Here is a 23401-nt window from a genome sequence, read left to right on the forward strand (position 1 = left end):
CTGAAGGTGTAAATCCGTTGGATCGAGCAAGGTCGATTCGAATGTGTAAATCCGTGGATCAAGCAGGATCGATTTGAAGGTGTAACAAACATTTGATCGAGCAGGGTTGATCTGAAGATGCAAATCCGTGGATCGAGTAGGGCTGATCCGAAGGTGTAATTACGTGGATCGAGTAGGGTCGATCCGAAGATGCAAATCCGTGGATCGAGCAAGGTCGATCTGAAGGTGTAATAAACATTTGATTGAGTAGGGTCGATCTGAAGATGTAAATCTGTGGATCAAGCAGGGTCGATCCGAATGTGTAATTACGTGGATCGATAGGGTCGATCTAAAGATGCAAATCCATGGATCGAGCAGGGCTGATCCGAAGGTGTAATCACATGGATCGAGTAGGGCCGATCCGAAGTGTGAAAGCTCATGAATCGGGCAGGGCCGATTCGAAGGTGTCAGTTGCTGAATAATGCTTCATTGAATTCAGGCCGTGAGACCGACTGCCTATGAAGGCAGTGGATGGGCCCACTAATCCTTTTTAAATAAAAAATGAAAAGACAACAAATATTTAGATTGATTTCACTTAAAAGTAATAGCATGTGGGATGGATTGCGTTCCAACTGTTGCTGATGTCTTTGCCTTTAGATTGGAGCAGGTAGGCACCCTTCCCTGCTTCTTTGGTGACCTTGTAGGGTCTACAATCGATCTGAGCTCTGGCCTCCTGTTGTTCTGCATTCAGTCATACCTGCCCTAAATTGCCTGATTCATCTCATCTTCCTCCCACCTTATTTGAATCGTTGCTCTGGCCAAGACGTCTTCCATCGTGGTGCAACCTAGCTTCGTCAGTTCTTTGTATAGTTCACCATCCGGGAGGATACCTTTTTTGAAGGCGTCTACAGCTGTCTCAAGGTTACAAGAAGGGATGGAAATCTTCTCTTTGTTGAATCTGCTGACATACTTTCTTAGTGGCTCTCCCCTCCTCTAGTATACTCTGTATAGATCGGCCGACAGCTTCTCGAGTTTCTTGCTGTTGGTGAACTGCTCCACAAAGGTGTCGGTGAGTTGAGCGAATGAGTCGATGGAACCGTTCGGGAGATTTGTGTACCACTGGAGTGCTGGACTGGATAAGCTTGAACCAAAACTCTTGCACATGCAAGCTTCCCTCAGCGCTCAGGGTATTGAGACAGTGAACATCCGCTGCTTGTACGAGGCAATGTGATCATCTGGGTCGGTTGTGCCATCGTAAGGTTTCATGCTGGGAATAGTAAACTTCTATGTCATGTCGGCTAGGGCGATCTCGTCCACAAAGGGTGAATCTGCGTAACAGTGAGGCCTGCTCTTCTTGGTCGGGACCGACATTCCTAGGATGCGCCTCATCACTGCCTCTACATCAGCCAGCCTCTTGGCCAGTACCTGTTCCATAAGAGAGGGGGATACCACTAGGTCATCCCGTTTGACTGGGTCAACCATTGCATTCGTCCTTGGCATATTCTATTGGGTCATCCCGCGCGGTGTAGTCTGGTGGATCATTCCTTCGTGCATACCCTGGTAGCTCGGATCTCCATTCATTCCCTCCGGTTGGATGACTCCTATAGTAATTGATCTGGTGTTTCGCCCTACATGAATGGTCAGGGGGGTTGTTTGATATTCGTTTGGTCCGTCATGATGGGTGGGCTCGAGTGCTATAGTTTGGTTGGGTTGGCCGTTCAACCCATGAGGGTGAGCCGAGCCGAGCCAAATGGTGTTTGTGCGGGGATGGTTGACTGGAGGTGAGGCTGGATGGTAAGAATGGGTTGGTCTTGCAGGTGTGGGCTCTCTATCTCTTGGGCGTCTTGATCTCGAGACTGGGGTGGATTGGATGAATGAGGTTCTGTTGGCAGATCCTTTCCTCCATGAGTCAGGATCGAGTCGTCGACCACCAATGAACTTAATGGACGTGGCCTTTTACCGGAGGTCGAGGGTTTGTGCTCTGGGGTTTGGAGAGGTTGCATGGATGGAACTAGGGCACATAATCGATTGGGAGGTACCTAGCAAGACAGAAGCTCCGGATCATAGAACTGACTCACCTTCTCTTTAAAAGACTGGTTTTCGGCCCTGATGGATGCGTTTTCGCTCCGGAGTGCATTGTTCTCGGCTTTTAGTGTGGCCATCTTGTCTGAATTTTGTTGCATAGAGCGGTTAGAGCCTCCAGTCTAGCCTCGAGGCCGGAGTTAGCGTTGTCTGAAGGGTCAGCCATGGTGTTTGCCGTAGACACTCCGACGCTCAAGTCAACAAGGCTGAAAAAGGCTAGTATAGTGAGGGCTAGGGAGTAGAGAGGTTACCGGAAGTCTAGTCGGGGACTGTGACTACGGCGATGATGTGAAGCTCTCAAGTAGCAGCTTCGGGTGTGAAGGTGTAATGTAATCTCTTCTCCCTTGTGAGAGGGCTGGCCTCTGCTTATATAGTGACTGTCTGGTCTCCCAGTCTTGGTGAGAGTAGGAGTCCTAGTGTGACTCTGACACAAACCCTAGAGGAATTAGGGCGGTGGTGAGCTGTCTTACCAATGTTCAAATAGGAAGGTGATCCCGAACAGGAAAGTAACCTCGAGTAGGAAAGTGACCTGAACGATTTCTGGCCCTAACAGCTAACCTCAATAGTAGCTCTTTCGATCATTCACACAAGCATCTGCTACAAATTATATAGATTAGAGTGAAACTAGGAAAACCATAAATTTACAAACATGCAACTGAAAAGACGTAGAAGAAGAAAGAAAAAAAGTCTTTAAGATATCGTAAGGACACATGTTAAGAATGTCTCAAGAAATTCTTACCTCTGGATCTTAAGTAGTCCTCGGCAACTGTAAAGACCTCCAAACCTCATAAAGAACGTAACAGTTTGGTAATCCTTGGCTAGATTTGCACTAGATTTTAAACACATAAACAATTTTATCAAATTCAGCATAAAAAACTACACAAAAAGCAGAACAATTTTATCAAAAGTCACATAAAGAATTAGCATTTTATGGAAAAAAATAAATAAATAAATAGAACTCACAAATCAGCTTTAGCAACAGCATTCTTCAATGCTTTGGATATAGTTTCAGTAATACTATTGATAAAAGCAGAGAATTTCTAACTCATCACTTTTCTTCTTTCTTAACCTTAATGATGAAACATGTTCCTGCAAATTAAAAAAAAAAAAAAAAAAACCTTTCTCAACTATTACTTAATAGTTTAAACTTTTAGGTCGAACGAAATTATAATACCGACTTTGTCTAGTTGAACGATGAGTAGGGTTTTGAAGGTACAGACACCTTCCCCACAAATGGTCAGATCCAATCTATGAGATTTCTCTAAGGCGTAGAAACAACCTACATTTATAACAAGAGAACATATGAAATACACCATTATATCAATTTATTGTTATTGATGAACACGATTCATAATTTACACGCGTCGAGAAACGAAAATTTAATTTTTGATTAGTAATTACTTAACATGATATAGATGTATAAGTCTAGACACTTGGATGTTGTAATGGTCTCACTACTAGGTTAAGCATTTGGCTTAAACATTATTGACCAGGTAACATTACCGAGCTAGTTTCTACCCTCGGATCATGGCTCAAGGTTTGACCATTTTCCCTTAATTATACCATCTGTTTGTACCAGTAACGTTATTGAGCTAATACAAAACTAGTTTCCCAAGTGGATAAACTAGTATCGTTACTAAACTAGTACGAAATCAGTTTCCCAAAGGGGAAATGTTTTTGTTGAACATGAGACTATTCGAAAAAGACAAAAACAAGCAAACCTAAGTTTCTAATCAATAGTAAAAACACAAGTAAATAATACAAAGTAATAATAGAGCAAAAGAGAAGCTGCACACAAGAAATTATAGTGGTTCGGTAATCAAATTGATTACCTACATCCACTTTTCAGGGCAGTAAAGAAAAATTCACTATGAGAAAAAGGAAACCTTATAGAGTTTGTAGCTCTCATACTTACACAAAGATTCCCGAGAAAAACCTTATAGAGTTTGTAACCAAGAGAGAATAATCGAGAAAATGGAGCACAACCAACAATGTCGACCAAACCAATTTAGGTTACAAAAAATCCCAATTGGGAAATTCCCCAATTGCCCTTTTTCTTATATCAAATAACTTTGGCCACCTAAGTTATAACTCTGACTTCCACGTAGGCATAAATCAAATGATACATCACAACAAATCTCCACCTTGGCATTTGATTTTGCCATCCCTCATTGCCCTAGTAATCTATCTCTAACTTTCTTCAATATACAGTAGGTTCTTAAAGAGCCTTAGCTTGTCCAAAGAAACAGCTTTGGTGAACATATTTGCTGGGTTTTCTTTACCAGGAATTTTCTCCACCTTAATGACTTTGTCTTCAATCAAATTCCTGATAAAATGGAATCTAACATCGATGTGTTTTGATCTCTCATGAAAGACTTGATTCTTGCATAAGAAAATTGCACTTAGACTATCACTCTTGATTGGAACTTGCTGTTGATTCAGTCCCACCTCATCAAGCATTCCCCTGAGCCATATTGATTCTTTTGTTGCCTCTGTAATTACAACATATTCTGCCTTCATAGTTAACAAGGTAACAATAACCTGCAAGTTAGCCTTCCCACAAACCAAATTATCCCATAAAGAGAAAGCAAAACCAGTCATGGATTTTCTATTGTCTACATTTCCTGCATAATCAACATCAACACACCTTACAATGAAGTTCTCCTGATTTTTCCTTTTGCTGTAAACAATACCAGTGGACAGTGTACCCCTGACATATCTAAGAATCCATTTAACAGCTTCCCAGTGACTCTTTCCAGGGTTACTCATAAATCTGCTTACTGAATTGACTACAAAAGCCAAATCTGGTCTTGTACATACCATTAGATACATCAAGCTCCCTATGGCATTTGCATAAGGAATGCAGCCCATTTCCCTTCTTTCTTCTTCTGTTTATGGACACTAGACTGCACTTAGTTTAAAATGCTGACCTATAGGTGTTTTAATAGGTTTACAGTCATACATGTATAACTTCTTTATGATCTTTTCAGCATATTCTTTCTGAGATACACCAGTCTCCTAGTTTTCTTATCCCTTTCAATATTCATGCCTAGGATCTTTCTAGCTTGCCCCAAATCGTTTATTTCAAACTGCCTACTCATCTCTCCTTTAAATCTAACAATTTCAAAAGGATCTTTACAAGCTAGAAGCATATCATCCAATACAGTGCCAAATATATATAACATTCATCATATAAGCATTTGAAATAGAAACAACCATCAAAGCTACTTCTAACAAATCCAACACTCATCATAAAACTGTCAAACTTTTTATACCACTGCCTAGGTGACTGTTTTAACCCATACAAGGATTTTTTCAGAAGACATACTTGGTTTTTAGATCCCTTTTCAAACATCTCAGGCTGTTCCATCAAAATCTTCTCTTCTAAATCACCATTTAAGAATGTTGTCTTGACTTTTAATTGCTCTAGTTCCAATTCAAACTGAGCTACCAATGATAAAAGGACTCATAGTTGTATGTCTCACAACTGGTGAGAAAATCTCATTATAGTCAATCCCTTCAACCTATGTGAACCCATTTGCCACCAATCTAGCCTTAAACCTATAGGTGCTTCTACCCCTGGTATACCCTCATTCCTTTTGAAAACCCATTTACACTTAACAACCCTACTACCCTCTGGTTTGTTAATAAGAATCCAGATCTAATTTTTTATTAAAGAATCATACTCTTCCTGCATGGCCTATTTCCACTGCCTAGAATTTCTACTATAAATCGTTTCCTTAATAATTCTAGGCTCCTCTTCAACCTCTTCAGCAACTTGAAGAGCAAAGGCAACCATATCAGCATGAGAGTATCTACTAGGTAGTCTAATTTGTCTTCTTTCCCTATCTCTAGCTAACTGATAATTTTGCAAATCATTATCCTCACCATCATTATCATTTAAGCTAGGTTCATCCACCTGAGTTTGAGAGTTTTCTTGTTGATAATCTGGATGAGTATTACTAGAATTTGAAACTTCTCCACCTAGGTCCAAATTAATCACTTCTGCCCTACCTGTACAATCACTCCCTTTCTCACTCAAACCACCTAGTTCATCGTCATTAAATTTTACGTTTCTACTGACAATGTACCTTTTCCTTACAACATCCCAACATTTATACCCCTTTACTCCATCAAGATAACATAGAAAAATGCACCTAATAGCCCTTGGTTATGAACTATCAGATTTTTCATGCACAAAAATAGTACAACCAAAAACTCCTAGGTTGCTAGAATTGGCAAGATGTCCAGACCACTTTTCTATGGGAGTTTTGAATTCAATGGCTGAGGAGAGTATTCTATTTATTAGGTAAACTGCAGTGTGGGTAGCCTCTGCCCAGAATCTGGTGGGTAGTTTAGCACATGATAATAGGCTTCTGACTTTCTCTAAAATGGTCATATTCATTCTTTTTGCAAGGCCATTTTGTTGAGGTGTGTACCTCACTGTTCTATGCCTCAGACCTTACACAAACTATCAAACTCTTCATTGATAAATTCTAACCCATTATCTATTCTCAGTTTCCTAATTTTCTTCCTAGTTTGATTTTCTATCATAACCTTCAATTCTTTGAATTTTCTAAAAGCCTCTCCTTTATTCTTCAAGAAATGTATCCAAACCTTGCTAGAAAAGTCATCAATTATACTAATGAAGAATCTACAACCTCCCAAAGAAAGATACTTTGTAGGCCCCCACACATCAAAGTGAATATAATCCAGAATAGACTTAGAACAATGTTTTCCAACATTAAATCTAATTCTACTCATTTTTCCATAAACACAATGATCACAGAAGGACAATTTCTATATTTTATCCCCTCCTAAGACATTTTGCTTTCTCAACTCTATTAAGCCTCTCTCACTAATGTGTCCCAATCTCTTGTGCCACACATAAGTCTTATTTGGCTTTTGTGAAGACACTGTTGATGTTCCAGTAACAATTGACCCACTTAGAACATATAATTCATTCTTTTTCTCTCCTTTCATTACCACTAGAGACCCTTTAGTGACCTTAAAGACTCCACCTTGAGCCTTACAGCTATACCCATTTGAGTCTAAGTTGCCTAAGGAGATTAAGTTCCTTTTCAACTTAGATATAAACCTAACCTCTGTAAGAACTTTAGAATTGCCATCATGAAGGTGTAACTTGACATCTCCAATGCCTAAGACATTACATACTGCATTATTTCCAATTAGAACTTTGCATGATTCTAACTTCTTAAAGTTCATCAGAAAACTCCCATTTGGAGTCATGTGAAGATTCTCTAACAGAAGCTATCAGGACATCATAACTTTCATATCCATCAGAGGCTACATCTACACTGCCAATAGCCTCTTTTTCTCCTAACTTTTTCTTTCTATCTAGACAATCTCTCTTGAAATGCCTTTCCTTATGACAATAGAATCATTTCCTCACAAACTTAGATTTGGACTTAGATCTACCCCTGGAGTGACCTTTCTTAAACACTTTCTTCTCAGATCTGCCTCTAACATTGAGCCCTTCTCTATCTAGCTTACCCTCTTTTCTAAATTCAGGATCCTCAATAGTAATGGTTACTACTACTTCATATAGTTTGAGAGTTTGTCTACCATACTTAAAGGTGTCAACAAAGTTTGAATACATTTTGGGTAGTGAATTAATGAGTATCACAACTTGATCCTCGTCTTCAACTTTGACACTAAAACCTTATAAATCTTGTACTAACTTCATGAAGTCATTCATATTTTCTCCTAATGATTTGTTTTCATCCATTTTAAAACCAAAAAACTTATGTTTTAAAACTAGTCTATTAGGAGAAAACTTTGACAGGTATAAAGAGTCTAGTTTCTCCCAAACCCCTGCTGGTGTGGTCATTTTCTTAACCTCTCTTAGAACTTTATCCCCCAGATCTAGAATTAGAGTATTATGAGCCTTATCTAATAGATCTTTCTGTTAGTAAACGGTCCCGAATACGCAGCGGAAACGAAAAATTAATATAACAGGATCGTTTACATGAGCCAAGATCAAGGGTATGATTTTAACAATTTATATTAAATTAAAATATTATCCCCTAAACCTAGAATTAAGGAACTGTAGGCTTTATCTAAAAGGTTTTTCTTCTCCTTCTTGGACAGGGAGTCTAGTAAACTATCCTCACCTTCTAAAGTATCAGCCAAACCATCATTAACTAAGATAACCCTCATTTTCATCTTCCACAATCCATAATCATTATCCCTTGTGAATTTCTCCACCTCAAACTTAGACATTTTCCAGGTTCCTTACCCCTCACAGATGCCCAAAGTAAAACAGCCCCAATTACCCGAGACTAAATTGAAACCCTAAAATTGCAGCTGTAAAACGAGAACCAGATCTAAGCCTAGATGCTTCAAATTTGCAAAAGATCTCTTAACCTAGAAAAAACCCTAGGTACTATAATAAGAACCTAGCTCTGATACCACTTGTTGCAATAAAGAGACCAAAAAAACGAAAAACGAGCCAAACAAGACAACATCCAAAAAGAAGATAAATCACAAGAATAAACAGATAATCAACTGAAAAATAAAAGGCACAATGATTTATAGTGGTTCGGTAATCTTCACAGATTACCGACATCCACTCTTCAGGGCAATAAGAAGATTTTACTATGAGAATAGAGAACCTTACAGAGGTATACGCTCACCCTTTACACAGTGCACAAAACCCCTCTGCAATAACCCAGATCTCCTCACCTCTCATACATCACACACAATAACCAAAGTATTAGGGACATATTTATACAGAAAGTGTAACAGAAAGAATAAACCAGCTAAGGCCTACCATGACTGTTGATTCCATCAACGCTCCTCAGATTTCCAGCGCATCTAGCAATTCGTGTTAACCAAGATAGAAAGTTGAAAGGAAACGAAAATGAACAAAACCTAATTTGAATTAGGTTTAGTGAAACCTGGATATGACAGGATTGCCCCTTAACTTTTAGCATATTAACTTTGACTGCCCAAGTGTTATTTTGACTTCCACGTGGGCAAGAATCAATTGCCACCTCACAACAGGCTAGAAGGACAAGAAGATGAATGGCACCAGAATGGTCTAGGACCCCAATATCGGTGAAGCATATGTTTATAGTTACCATGTTGTGCTCCTGGAATTTTTTTGTTGCGGAAAGAACATTGATGTTAGTGCACCAAACCTGGAGGAAATTGTTTTTATTAACTGGGTTCACGATTTCTTTATTAAGGGATGTCTATATTCCTACTTGTCCCACTTCCACCTCAGGCTAAACTCTTATCTAAATGGAGTTGGTAATTACTGATTATATGTTCATCCTATTTTGGTTTCAACATATGTGATGGAGGCTTTACAATATAAAATGAAATGTAACTCAACGACTATGGGAAGGAAAGTGTAATTCAATGGTTCAGGGATTTCACATACTTTTATTTAAAGAAAATGAAACTTCAGAGGAAATAACCAAAGTAAAGTCAAATGGGATAAACTTCAGTGAAAGTCCTTGACTTCCTTAGCTGATGGATTTTAAGTTATAAGTTCACTTGACAAAGACTAAACACAATTTGAAATGGTCCTGCAAGTAAAATTTTATATCTCAAACGTGCTCCCACGATTATATTGAACATTCATTTTATAATACTTATTGACTGGAAGTGGGAACTTAAATATTTTATTGAGCCTTGTATAATATATTGATCTGTTCTTAATGGTCCTAAATGAACTTGTAATTGAAATCTTTAGTTATTAAGCTAGAAATGGAGGAATACGCTTCAAAAATGGCTGCTATCCTATTCTTTTTCCTTATGCTCTCCGCAAATTTTCTGGCAACAACTCAACAGGGGCATTTCAATAAAAGTCTAGGCTCTTCTCTAACTCCCACTAGAAACTCCTCCTGGCTGTCACCTTCTGGTTTTTATGGTTTCGGATTCTATCAGCAAGGGAATGGTTTCTGTGTAGGAATTTTTATTGCAGGAATACCTCAAAAGACAGTTGTTTGGAAAGTGAATCGCGACAGCCCACCGGTTCCTACCAATGTTACCTTGCTTCTTACGGGTGGTGGAAGACTCATTCTTCAATCAGCAGAAGGCGAAGAAACATCCATTGTAAATACTCCTAAACCTGTTGCAAAAGCATCTATGCTTGATTCGGGGAACTTTATTCTCTATAATTCTGATGAGGAGATAATATGGCAGAGTTTTCGAAACCCCACTAATATAGTATTACCAGGTCAAGGCCTCTTGGCAGGAGAAGAGTTGTATTCAAGTGTGTCTGAAACGGATCAATCAACGGGGATCTTTCGTCTTAAGATGCAACACGATGGAAACCTGGTGCAATACCCAAAGGATACTCCAGACTCATCAGCATATGCTTATTATTCATCTTTTACGTATGGAAGAGGTGATAATGTGTCCCTAAACCTTGATTATGATGGCCATCTTTACCTACTTAATTCTACTGGATTCACTATTAAAAATCTTGTACCAGGAGGCTATTCTACAGAAGAAACAATCTATTTGATGAAAGTTGATGCGGATGGAATCTTTCGACTGTATTCATTTACAACAAATCAGAGCAATATGTCAGTTGTATGGGCTTCTTCGGATGACAAGTGTTCGCCAAAGGGTCGTTGTGGCCTAAACAGGTATTGTGTTAAAAATGATGGAGATATTTACTGTCAATGTCTTCCGGGATTTGCAGTTAGTGGAGAAAGAGGCTGTCAACAGAATTTTTCGACCGAGAACTGCGAAAGCAAGAATGGAAATATCAAATATACTATTGAGAGGGTTGCAAACACCACATGGGAAGACACTTCATATTCTATTCTGTCATTACCAACCAATGAAGAATGTGAAAAAGCATGCTTGGAAGATTGTATTTGTGAAGCTGCAATGTTCGGAGATGGAAAATGCAGAAAGCAAAAACTTCCTCTGAGATTTGGGATAAAACTTGAGAGCGAGTCAAACTTAGCTCTCATCAAAGTAGGTGTTTCAAATTTTGCAGGTGCCCCCAGAGAAGGGGATGAGCCTAAAGGAGGGAAGAAAGAGAGCCATATAGTCAATGTTTCACTCCTTGTTGTTGCATTCATTATTTTGATAATTTCTGGAGTCCTTGTTTACAGGAATCGAGTTCATGGATGTAAAAGGATTTCAAACAAAATTCGGTTAGACGAGGATTTTGGTCTAAAATCATTTACTTACTTGGAGCTATTGAATGTGACTAACAATTTTACAGAAGAGATTGGTAGAGGAGCATTTGGGACAGTTTTCAGGGGGGAAATATCTCATAATCAGAAGGTGATAGCTGTTAAGAGACTGGACAGAGTTTCAACTGAAGGAGAAAAAGAATTTCAGACTGAGATGACAGCAATTGGGAAAACTCATCACCGGAACTTAGTCCGACTACTTGGCTACTACCATGAGGGGCCTAACCGGCTGTTGGTATACGAGTACATGAGCAATGGTTCCCTTGCAGATCTGCTCTTTACACTTGAAAAGCAACCATGCTGGGATCAGCGAATGGATATTGCTTGCAACATAGCAAAAGGTCTCCTCTACCTTCATGAAGATTGTGAAACCCGGATTATCCATTGTGATATAAAGCCTCAAAACATTCTCATAGATGAGCATAATTGTGCAAAAATATCAGACTTCGGATTGGCAAAACTTTTGAAGCCTGACCAAACTAGATCACTGACAAGGATTAAAGGAACAAGGGGATATGTTGCTCCAGAATGGCATAGAAAGCTACCTGTAATAGTCAAAGCAGATGTTTACAGTTTCGAAATTGTACTATTGGAGATCATATGTTATCGGCGATGTGTTGATTGGACCTTACCTGAAGAGGAAGCTATTCTTGAAGAGTGGGTTTACAATTGTTTTCAGGCTGGCGAGCTGGGAAAAGTAGTGGGTGGTGAAGAAGTTGACAAACTGCAGTTGGAAAGGATGGTTAAAGTGGGACTTTGGTGCATCCAATACGAGCCATCACTCTGTGCTTCAATGAAAACAATTGTATTGATGTTGGAAGGCATAATAGATATCCCATTTCCTCCAAATCCTACTTTTTTTTTCTTAGTGCCATTTGTAATGTTTTTGTTTGCAGTACTGTAAATTTGATGCAATATTATAAATTCAAATTTATGTAAATTAATCTTAGACAATTTTGAAATTTATTTGACAACAAGATTAATACATCATAGTAATTAGCATAATTAATTAATTAATATGGTGAAATTAGCCTCTGCCAGAAGGATATGGTGAAGCAGGAGGTGGTATAGAAACAATTCCTTCCATCATCAAGATCAGTTCTTTCATTGTAGGCCTCGAAGCAAACTCAGTCTCCACACACAACAATCCGATCTTCACCAATTTTTCCGCTTCCTCCATGTCTAAACCCTTCTTCATTCACAAGTTTTCTGAGCTCTCCAGCCTCGTAGCAATGATAAACCCAATCCATCAGTATGATTTTTTCATCTTTGAGAGATATGTCCATGTTCTTTCTACAGCAAATGATTTCAACCAACATTACTCCGAAGCTATAAACATCTGCTTTTACTGTAATCGGAGTGTTGTTCTTGTGCCATTCTGGTGCTGCATACTGTTGGTTTTGCATGAAAACAAAGAAGAAAACCGCCACATTAATTTATTGAGCAATAAAATAAACAGTATTATAATTTATTCAGCAACCCACCCTATTTTATGGACAAAGAAAAAGTCATTCTCTTCTCAAACATAATTATATCGTGATAAGCCCCCTATCAACAAGGTCTATCAATACAAGGGGCACAAGGGCAGAAGGGTGTGAGACGTGTGAAGCAACACTAAAGGTGCTCTCTAAAAGTTGTTACGCCAATAGGATTCAGTTGGAGGAAATACACGTGGCAGTAGAGTACGTGGAAGGAATATGGGTAAAGGTCATTAGTATATTAAGGCAGTTAGAATAAGAATTGGATATACTGATTTTTTCTAAAAAGAGTTGTCAATGGAGGCCCCTAGCTCCTCAAATTGCTAGGACTTTTTTTCCTTGTTATTTTGTTTGTGTTGAGAGTGATTGGGGATTGACAGATCTCTTGTAATCTTCAATTATTATATATCGAAAGTGTTGGTTTACAGTTTGTTTCCTGACTTTCTGGGTACTCTGTGTGTGATTTTCTTGATTGCTTTTGTTGGGGTCCCATCAATTTGGTATCAGAGCAAGCGGATTACCTTCTGAGGTGGGTTCATCGTCAACCTCCTGCGTTATCTCTTCTTTTTCTAGATCTTCTTCTTCTTCCCACAATAACAAAACCTGTAGAGACTTATTTTTACACCGATGGTTAGGGCCAAACTTCTCATCACAGCAAAAACACAATCCTCTCTCACTTTTATACTGGATGTAGGCCTTTGTTAGTCGACGAAATCCAACATTTCTGAATGGTGTGGGTCCCCCTTCCATGGGTTTTCCCCCCCTTTCCCAGCTTCGATTTTGCAATCTCACCCCCATAAGGTTTCTGCGTTTTTCGTCGCGGTGTTCCACCTATTTTGGTGGCTGTGGCTTAGATCTGGATTTGACGAAACTCGGTGGTAGAAGTCTGATTTTTGGGTCTGGTTGGTCTAGTTATGCGTTTGGGATGGGTAAGTTCTATTAATTTTGGGTCGGGTCTTTTCTAAGACCCAATTTCTCTCTTCAATACAATGGGCCTACTCAATTAATTCCATTAATGTTTTGGGCCTACACAATCTCAAATCAGCCCGCAATTCCTCCGTCAACCCATTTGAAAAAATACCCATGAGGAGGTCTTCTCCAACCTCACACAAAGGAGCTGACAGTGCCTCAAATTGTTCCCTAAACTCAGTCACAGTCCCTGTTTGTTTTAGAGCTACCAGAGCCTCGTAGGCTGTCCCCTGGTGCGAAAGCCTAAAGCGTTCAACTAGCGTTGTCTTGAACGAGCTCCACGAGGGTATCGGTGCTGGGGTATCAACCCACTGATACCAGTTCAACGCACGTCCCTCCATGCAAATAGCAACTGCATCCACCTTCTCCTCTTCCTGGAATTTGTTCATCTGGAAATATCTTTTAGCTCTGAAAGTCCATCCTAGAGGATCTTCACCATTGAACACAGGTAGTTCCAGTTTTTTCCCTTTACGGTCCTCTTTGATATTTTTGTTTCCCTTCAATCGATCAAGATCCATTCCCGTAGCTTAAGGAGGTACCCCTTGATGCTACCCATTTCTTCTTTCATGTTACCCATCTCCTTCTCAATTCCGTTAACTCTTTGCTCCATTTTTGCTTTAACCATTACCCAAACACTGGCTCTGATACCAAATTGATGGGACCCCAACAAAAGCAATCAAGAAAATCACACACAGAGTACCCAGAAAGTCAGGAAACAAACTGTAAACCAACACTTTTGATATATAATAATTGAAGATTACAAGAGATCTGTCAATCCCCAATCACTCTCAACACAAACAAAATAACAAGGAAAGAAAGTCCTAGCAATTCGAGGAGCTAGGGGCCTCCATTGACAACTCTTTTTAGAAAAATCAGTATATCCAATTCTTATTCTAACTGTCTATGTGGCAGTAGAGTATGTGGAAGGAATATGGGTAAATGTCATTAGTATATTAAGGCAGTTAGAATAAGAATTGCTCTATCTATGAACTCCATCGTGGGGATGACCTCAGACAAGACTCTTAAGGTCAGAGGATTATTGGGAACAGAGGAGGTAATTGTGCTTGTTGACAGTGGGGCTTCCCACAATTTTATTTCACATGATTTGGTACACAAGTTGGGTTTGAGTGTGGAGAAGGGGAAGGCTTTCGGAGTCATGGTGGGAAATGGTTTCACGATTAGGGGAGAGGGAATTTGCAGAAAAATTGCATTGAAGATACAGGGGATAGAGATACAACAAGATTTTTTTCCTTTTGAATTAGGTGGAGTTGATGTCGTATTGGGGGTTGCGTGGCTGAGCACTCTCGGAGACGTGTGTGCTAACTGGAAAAACCTGACTATGCATTCGCCTGAGAAAGAAAGAAGGTCACATTAAGGGGAGATCCTTCTTTAGTAAAAACTGTGGTATCACTCAAAGCCATGCTGAAATCTGTGAGCTGGATATGTAGTTGAGTTCTGTGCCATTGAGAGCAAAGATGTTACAAAAGTGGAACAGATGGACCCGGGAGCCTTGGAAGTGGTGGAAGAATTCAGCCAAGTCTTTAACCCACCTACCAAACTACCTCCCAAAAGACCCACAAACCATGCCATAATCCTCCAGGAGAGGGCCAAACCCCCTAAAATACGTCCCTATAAATATCCTTATATCCAGAAAAATGAAATCGAGAGATTAGTTGGGGAGATGTTGATCGCAGGATTAATATAGCCCAGTACCAGTCCTTTTTCTAGTCCTATTTTGCTAATGAAGAAGAAAGACGAGAGTTGGTGCTTTTGTGTGGACTACCGCGCCTTGAACAACCTCACAATCCTGGATAAGTTCCCCATTCCCTTAGTTGAAGAATTATTGGATGAACTTGCGGGAGCTACAATTTTTACTAAATTGGATCTGAAATCCAGGTACCATCAGATCAGAGTCAAGGAAGAAGACATAGCTAAGACAACTTTCTAGACTCATGAGGGGCACTATGAGTTCCTGGTAATGCCTTTCGGATTGACGAACGTGCCTTCTACTTTTCAGGCCTTAATGAACACCATCTTCAAGCCAGTTTTGAGAAAGTTTGTCCTAGTTTTCTTTGACGATATACTTATTTACAGTCCAGATTTGCACTCCCATTTGGAACACCTTCGTTAAGTTTTTCAGATTCTCAAGGTAAATGAGTTAGTTGTCAACTGCAAAAAGTGTTTATTTGCTCAACCAAAACTTGAATACTTAGGCCATCTGATCTCAGCAAAAGGGGTGGAAGCTAAACCACAGAAGATTGATTCGATGTTGTCTTAGCCAACAACCTGCACCATAAAAGGGTTGAGGGGATTCTTGGGACTAATGGGCTACTACTGTAGTTTTTTCAAGGGGTATGGACTGATTGCACAACCATTAACACAACTTCTTCGGAAGGATTCTTTCACATGGACTGAAACTGCTCAAAAGGCATTTGATGCCCTCAAAACAGCAATGACAACAGTTCCAGTGCTCGTTATTCTTGATTTTGACTTACCATTTGAAGTACATACCGATGCCTCGGGGCAAGGAATGGGGGCTGTTTTAGTCCAGAAATCATGCCCAATTGCCTTCCTTAGTAAGGCTTTTTCTTGTCAAGCAAAACAGAAATCGGTGTATGAACGGGAACTCATGGCTATAGTATTCGCTATTCAAAAATGGAGTCACTATCTCATTCGGCATAAGTTCATTGTTAGGACGGATCAGCGTAGCCTTCAGTTTTTAACGGACCAGCTGGTAAAAACTCCAGAACAACAAAAGTGGATTTCAAAAGTTATGCGGTTTTCTTTCGAAATTCACTACCAACCAGGATCCTCTAATCAAGTGGCAAATGCATTATCTCGAAGAGAAGAGGTAAGTGAGCTAACTACCATATCCGTGACCCATTTTTCAGACTTTGATGAATTAGCTTCTGAAGCTCAACAGGAACCGAAGCTGCAACTCATTATGCAGGATCTGTTGTTCGACCCTACCAGCAGACCCCACTACCATCTCCGAAAAGGCTGCCTACTTTACAAAAACAGAATTGTTCTTCCAAAAAGTTCCAAGTTCATTCCCAAGTTGCTTGAGAAGTTCCATGGTAGCCCAAGTGGCGGGCATTCGAGGTTCTTTCGCACGTATAAAAGAGTGGCCAGCCTTGTTTTTTGGGAAGGGATCGAGAGGGATGTCCAAGAATTTGTGAAGCGATGCACTGTTTGTCAACTCAATAAACACTCAGCCCTTAAACCAGCCGGCCTTCTCCAGCCCCTACCCATTCCCGCTCAAGTATTTGAGGATATTAGCATGGATTTCATTGGAGGGCTACCTAACTCTTGGGGCCACGATACCATTCTAGTAGTAGTCAATAGACTCACCAAATATGGTCACTTCATCCTTATGTGCCATCCCTACAATGCCAAAGAGGTGGCATCCCTTTTTGTATCAGAAATTTTAAGGCTCCATGGTTTCCCTAAGTCGATTGTCTCTGACAGAGACAGGATCTTTATTAGCCAATTCTGGCAAGAACTCTTCAAGGCTTCAGGTACTACACTGAAATTCAGTTCCGCCTACCACCCACAAACAGATGGTCAAACAGAGGTAGTCAATAGATGTGTGGAGACCTACTTGCGGTGCTTTTGTAGCTCTAAACCCAAGCATTGGTCCCGTTGGCTTTCGTGGGCAGAATTTTGGTACAATACAACGTACCACAGTTCCACTCGGATGACCCCTTTCAAGGCTCTCTACGGCAGGGGTCCTCCTACTCTACTCAAGTTCACCGATTGTCCGTCTGCGGTAGAAGCAGTGAATCAACAGATGTCTGAGCGTAACTCCATATTGGAAGAGCTTAAACAGAATTTATCCGTTGCTCAAGGGCACAAGAAAGAGAATGCGGATCTGCACCACCGAGATGTAACTTTTCAGCCGGGGGATCAAGTGTTTCTGAAACTCTAGCCTTATAGATTTAAGTCCTTGGCCACAAAACACAATGAGAAACTAAACCCTCGTTTTTATAGTCCTTTTCCAGTCATAGAACGAATTGGACAGGTTGCATATCGACTGAATTTGCCATCAACCGCTCGCATACACCTAGTTTTCCATGTGTCTCAGCTCAAGGGTAGCCTACACAGCTCCGTTCCGATCCAGCCTCTTCCCCAATGCCTCACCGAAGATTTGGAACTCATGGTCCAGCCAGAATCTGTTTTAGCAGTCCGCTCTTTATTGGATGGTACTAAAGAGGTGCTTATAAAATGGCAGACCCTGCCTTCGTTTGAAGCCACCTGGGAAGCATATGACCTCATCAATCGACAATTTCCTCTCTTCCACCTTGAGGACAAGGTGGTCCTCCAAAGAGGGGGGGGGGGGGGGGGGTTGTTGGGTATTGATAAGCCCCCTATCAACAAAGTCTATCAATACAAGGGGCACAAGGGCAGAAGGGTGTGAGACGTGTGAAGCAACACTAAAGGTGCTCTCTAAAAGTTGTTACGCCAGTAGGACTCAGTTGGAGGAAATACACATGGCAGTAGAGTACGTGGAAGGAATATGGGTAAAGGTCATTAGTATATTAAGGCAGTTAGAATAAGAATTGGATATACTGATTTTTCTAAAAAGAGTTGTCAATGGAGGCCCCTAGCTCCTCGAATTGCTAGGACTTTCTTTCCTTGTTATTTTGTTTGTGTTGAGAGTGATTGGGGATTGACAGATCTCTTGTAATCTTCAATTATTATATATCAAAAGTGTTGGTTTACAGTTTGTTTCCTGACTTTCTGGGTACTCTGTGTGTGATGTTCTGATTGCTTTTTTGGGGTCCATCATATCATAATGTAGATTACTGGGAAGTCAACGATAACTTTCCCAATTGAAATTATTACAAGGATTAGATTGCCAAGAATGCTATTTGAATAATACAAATTGAATATTATTTAATGACTTATATATAGATATAATCTCGGGTGTATATACATACATACATACATACATATAATCTCTATGTGAGTCTTTAATCACGCATTACTGGTAAGACATATTAATTTATAAATCATTAGTCATCTCTATTGAATAATAAATTTAAAAGACTTTAGGATTGCATTGATTTCATACATGTTATTATATTGATTAATCCTTGAGGCTCAGGCCATCTCTGTGTATATATATACCTCTAATTAGCATTTGATTTATCAAGCCAAACAATGAAAAAAGATCCAAGTGTTCTCAGTATAGGAAATACTTTGGTTTTGGTGCAGGTATGTTTCAATGTATCCCGAATTAATTAATCTTTAGATTCTCATAAAGTCTTTTAGTTTTTGATAAACTTGCAATATTCTTGGAGCGATGAGTCCAAGTTCATAATCTTATCTTTGAATTGCTCAAGATTTTTCTTTGAATTTATTGTTACTGTTAAGTTTTAAGTGTTAAAATCAATGGTAGGAAGGCAATTCAGTAATATTTATTAACTCATAACAGTGTGAGTTTTAACAATTCACTAGCAATTCATTAACATAAGGGAAGTTCCGTCATTTCAAAAACTTTAGGGATATTTTGTTAGTATATTATATCTGAGGGTGATTAATGTCATTAATTCTTTATTTTTTTATCTTGGATTTGTAAGTACTTGGTACAACTGGCATTAACCCTCTTTCTCACAGCAATAATAACAATACCATCCGATTTTTTTTTATTTTCATTTTGGTTAATATGATTAGAGTTTTTAAATATCATTTGGTTTCTCTTTCAAAGAGTGCATTAATAATATCCACTTGGCTTGAGGTCTTTCTTTATAAAAAAATATTTAGGTATTTTATAAAGAAAGACCTCAAGTTTCTTTACAGAATATCGAAAAGTCTTTTAAAATATGGTATTCTTACTATTGCCGTGAGAAAGAGGGTTAATGCCAATTGCAAAGTTTCTGCTCTTTGAAAGACCTAAATATTGTACAAGAGGAAAATTAAAATCTAATTTTAATACGATATATTATAAAGAAAGACCTCAATTTTCTATTTAATACGATATCTTATAAAGAAAGACCTAAAGTTTCTTTATAACATATCGTATTCTTTTAATAGAATACCATCTTTTATTAATCTACTCTTTGAAAGTTCATTGTAGATATCCACTAATTCATACCCAGCAAGAAATCATGGACATGGAGGATGTCGTTAAATCGGAAACTACGGCAGTAGGAGAAAATGTTGAGATTCTATCGACTAGTATGTTTTGATATTGCAATATAGTTAGGGTAGCTATATATGTGTGTGTTATTTTTTATTTTCCCTCAAGATGGAGCGCAAATTTTATCTACATATTGATAGAATTTGAGGTGAGTCTGACTCCCCACCCAATACGGCCTTTTGAATGAGAGGATTACCCTCTCTTATAAACTAGTAGGCTTGAGCGTGCCTAGTTGGTTTGAGACTTCAACACTCCCCCTCATAGTCAAGCCCATATATTGGGTCATGCTTGTTATTGGAGGTAGTTATTGGCTCTAACTCCTAACCTGCTGGTCAAGCACTCAGCTCAACTAAACCTAGACTTTGATACCATGATAAAATTTGAGGTGAGTCTGACTCCTCACTCAATAAGGCATTGTTGAATGGGAGGATTACCCCTCTTATAAACTAGTAAGCTTGAGTGTGCCTAGTCGGTGTGGGACTTCAACACACATCATGTTTTATCATAGCTTCATTTTTTCTCACTTGAGTGTTTTTTGGGAATATCAATAGTCCGTTGATGGAACTTACCAATGTGACAGACAAAGTTAACAAATCAAATATCAAAATCCCATATCATATAATTAATGAACTTTTGTTGAATGCCTGAATGTGTAACTAATTGATTTCTCTTGATTATTTTGTAAACACTCTAGCAACTAGAGAAAGAAAGCTTGCTTAGTTAATAGTATATAGAAATAGAAAGGCTAAAAGGAAATAGTATGAAGGGATAAATTTCAACAAAATTATAAAAGAGAAGTGATTCAATTTGGATGAATGATTTGGCTGATTTGGGGGTGGGGATTCCTAGTTTTCATGTGTTTATTACTACCGGCTCAGTTATATTAAAAACACAACTCTTCACATTTTTATTTCTCTCCTTAATTACATATCAGTTGCCTAATTTTAAACAAATATCATTTCATCATCGGTTACCTATATTGACTATGCAAAGTAGTTGGGTTAAAATGTCAAGAATGAAAGCTAGAAGGAGTTGGCTGTCGTTTATAGCTTAAGGAGTTATATCTTATGTAGACTATTGAAAAATGGCTTTTAGCAAAATCACATGGGGTAGAAATGATAATGGAGAAAGGTTTAGGGATTTATATGTAATACGCTAAAAAAAAAGTTAGTTTGTCCCACATTGATTAGGATTTGAAAAGTGGGAAACTTTTGGGGCCTACAATAAGGGCCCAAATCATTGTTATTAGGCATCCCAAGTTGTAATTCCATTATGCTTCTTTTATTTAGGGTTCTTTCTTTAAGGAGCCTTTAGTTTGCAAGTTTTGTTGTATCTCCCTTTTGTTTTGGGTATTTGTTGTATTGCCTAAAAGTTTGTAATATTGTTTGGAGATAGTGGAGTTTTCTTTTGCAGCGCCTGAGGACGTAGGTTTCAATACCGAACCTCGTTAATTCCTGGTATTCTTTATTTTTGCATTTAATTTTTGCTATTTATTTATGCTTTACTACTGGTTATTATTATATTCAATAGCTAGCATTAGAGTTTATGATTCCATTGCATAACAATTGGTATCAGAGCCTAGGTTTAGGACAGTGGGTAGCTATTTGTATGGTCATATGCATGTCTAGGAAAATTCTGTCAAAAAGACGATAAAAGTCTAAGGAGACAGGATTTTAAGTAGGACCATTTGTGACCCCTCCATTGTTTCATGGGAATTTTCCTGGTGCATATTTAATCATTTCAGCACTTACTACTACCTAGGGCTATTGTTGATTTGTTGGTTAGCTATTGAATATAATAATTTGTGGAGCTTAGTTATTGGGAACTTTGTTTACCAAGCCAATTGAGTAAGGCATAAATGGCATCATTGTCCGAGGATTCATCGTCCGAAGCATCACCATCCGCGGCACCACCATCCGTACCAGTAAAGATGGTANGTCTGTTGATGGAACTTACCAATGTGACAGACAAAGTTAACAAATCAAATATCAAAATCCCATATCATATAATTAATGAACTTTTGCTGAATGCCTGAATGTGTAACTAATTGATTTCTCTTGATTATTTGTAAACACTCTAGCAACTAGATAAAGAAAGCTTGCTTAGTTAATAGTATATAGAAATAGAAAGGCTAAAAGGAAATAGTATGAAGCGATAAATTTCAACAAAATTATAAAAAGAGAAGTGATTCAAGTTGGATGCATGATTTGGCTGATTTGGGGGTGCGGATTCCTGGTTTTCATGTGTTTATTACTACCGGCTCAGTTATATTAAAAACACAACTCTTCACATTTTTATTTCTCTCCTTAATTACCTATCAGTTGCCTAATTTTAAACAAATATCATTTCATCATCTCTTATTTGTATTGACTATGCAAAGTAGCTGGGTTAAAATGTCAAGAATGAAAGCTAGAAGGAGTTGGCTGTCGTTTATAGCTTAAGGAGTTATATCTTATGTAAACTGTTGAAAAATGGCTTTTAGCAAAATCACATGGGGTAGAAATGATAATGGAGAAAGGTTTAGGGACTTACATGTAATAGGCCAAAAAAAGTTAGTTTGTCTCACATTGATTAGGATTGAAAAGTGGGAAACTTTTGGGGCCTATATATAAGGGCCCAAATCATTGTTATTAGGCATCCCAGGTTGTAATTCCATTATACTTCTTTTGTTTAGGGTTCTTTCTTTAAGGACCCTTTAGTTTGCAAGTTTTGTTGTATCTCCCCTTTGTTTTGGGTATTTGTTGTATTGCCCAAAAGTTTGTAATATTGTTTGGAAATAGTGGAGTATTCTTTTGCAGCGCCCGAGGACGTAGGTTTCATTACCAAACCTCGTTAATTCCTGGTATTCTTTATTTTTGCATTTAATTTTGGCTATTTATTTATGCTTTACTACTTGTTATTATTATATTCAATAGCTAGCGTTAGAGTTTATGTTTCCGTTGCATAACATAAACGACGTAGTTTTTATGTTCTATGATTAGTCAATGATCGTTAGCTTAGTTCAACTCATTGACTGAACTGGTATATGAGCACTTGTACTCCAGCTAAGAAACAGTTAAGCATAATTCAGTTAAAAGATTTTTCTTCTCAAATTCTCTCTATCTCTAGACTTTTCTCACATGGTATCAGAGCCGCTGACTTACGTCAATGAATAAAGAATCTTCCTCATTTCCATCGCCTAACAGCGTAGAGGGAATGCTTCCTGATTCCTCAACTCAAACTGTCTCTGTCGTGGCATTAAGCTTGCAGATTTAAGCCCAAAACTGACAAGGAACAATTATAGGTTTTGGAGCTCTCAAGTTCTTTTCAAGGTTGGATTGCATGAACTGGAAGACCATCTATTAGGTAGGTCTCCTTGTCCTCCACCTCTTATACCTTGTGGTTCTGTAATTGATAATGATTCTATTAATGAAATTCAATTGGTATTGAACCTAGGGCAAGTAGTGATTCTATTAATGAAAAAAATCAATCCAACATATATTCAGTGGAAGAAAATAGACAAATGCTTAGTGAGTTGGCTCTTAGCTTCTACATCAGAGGACATGTTCAGCTATGTATCCAAGTGT

General features: G+C 38.6%; 1 protein-coding gene across 1 annotated transcript; it reads left to right on the plus strand.

Annotated features, from left to right (window-relative positions):
• Positions 1–9819: 9819 nt before the first annotated feature.
• Positions 9820–12150, plus strand: LOC116105508 (G-type lectin S-receptor-like serine/threonine-protein kinase RLK1). Its single transcript, XM_031391918.1, has one exon. The coding sequence runs from the start codon at positions 9820–9822 to the stop codon at positions 12148–12150; it is 2331 nt and encodes a 776-aa protein (XP_031247778.1).
• The last annotated feature ends 11251 nt before the right edge of the window (positions 12151–23401 follow it).

This window comes from Pistacia vera, unplaced genomic scaffold, assembly GCF_008641045.1.
Source record: "Pistacia vera cultivar Batoury unplaced genomic scaffold, PisVer_v2 Contig50, whole genome shotgun sequence".
Taxonomy (NCBI): domain Eukaryota; kingdom Viridiplantae; phylum Streptophyta; class Magnoliopsida; order Sapindales; family Anacardiaceae; genus Pistacia; species Pistacia vera.

Coding starts and splice junctions, on each gene's coding strand:
- LOC116105508 (XM_031391918.1), top strand. CDS start 9,820: ATGGCTGCTATCCTATTCTTTTTCCTTATGCTCTCCGCAAATTTTCTG.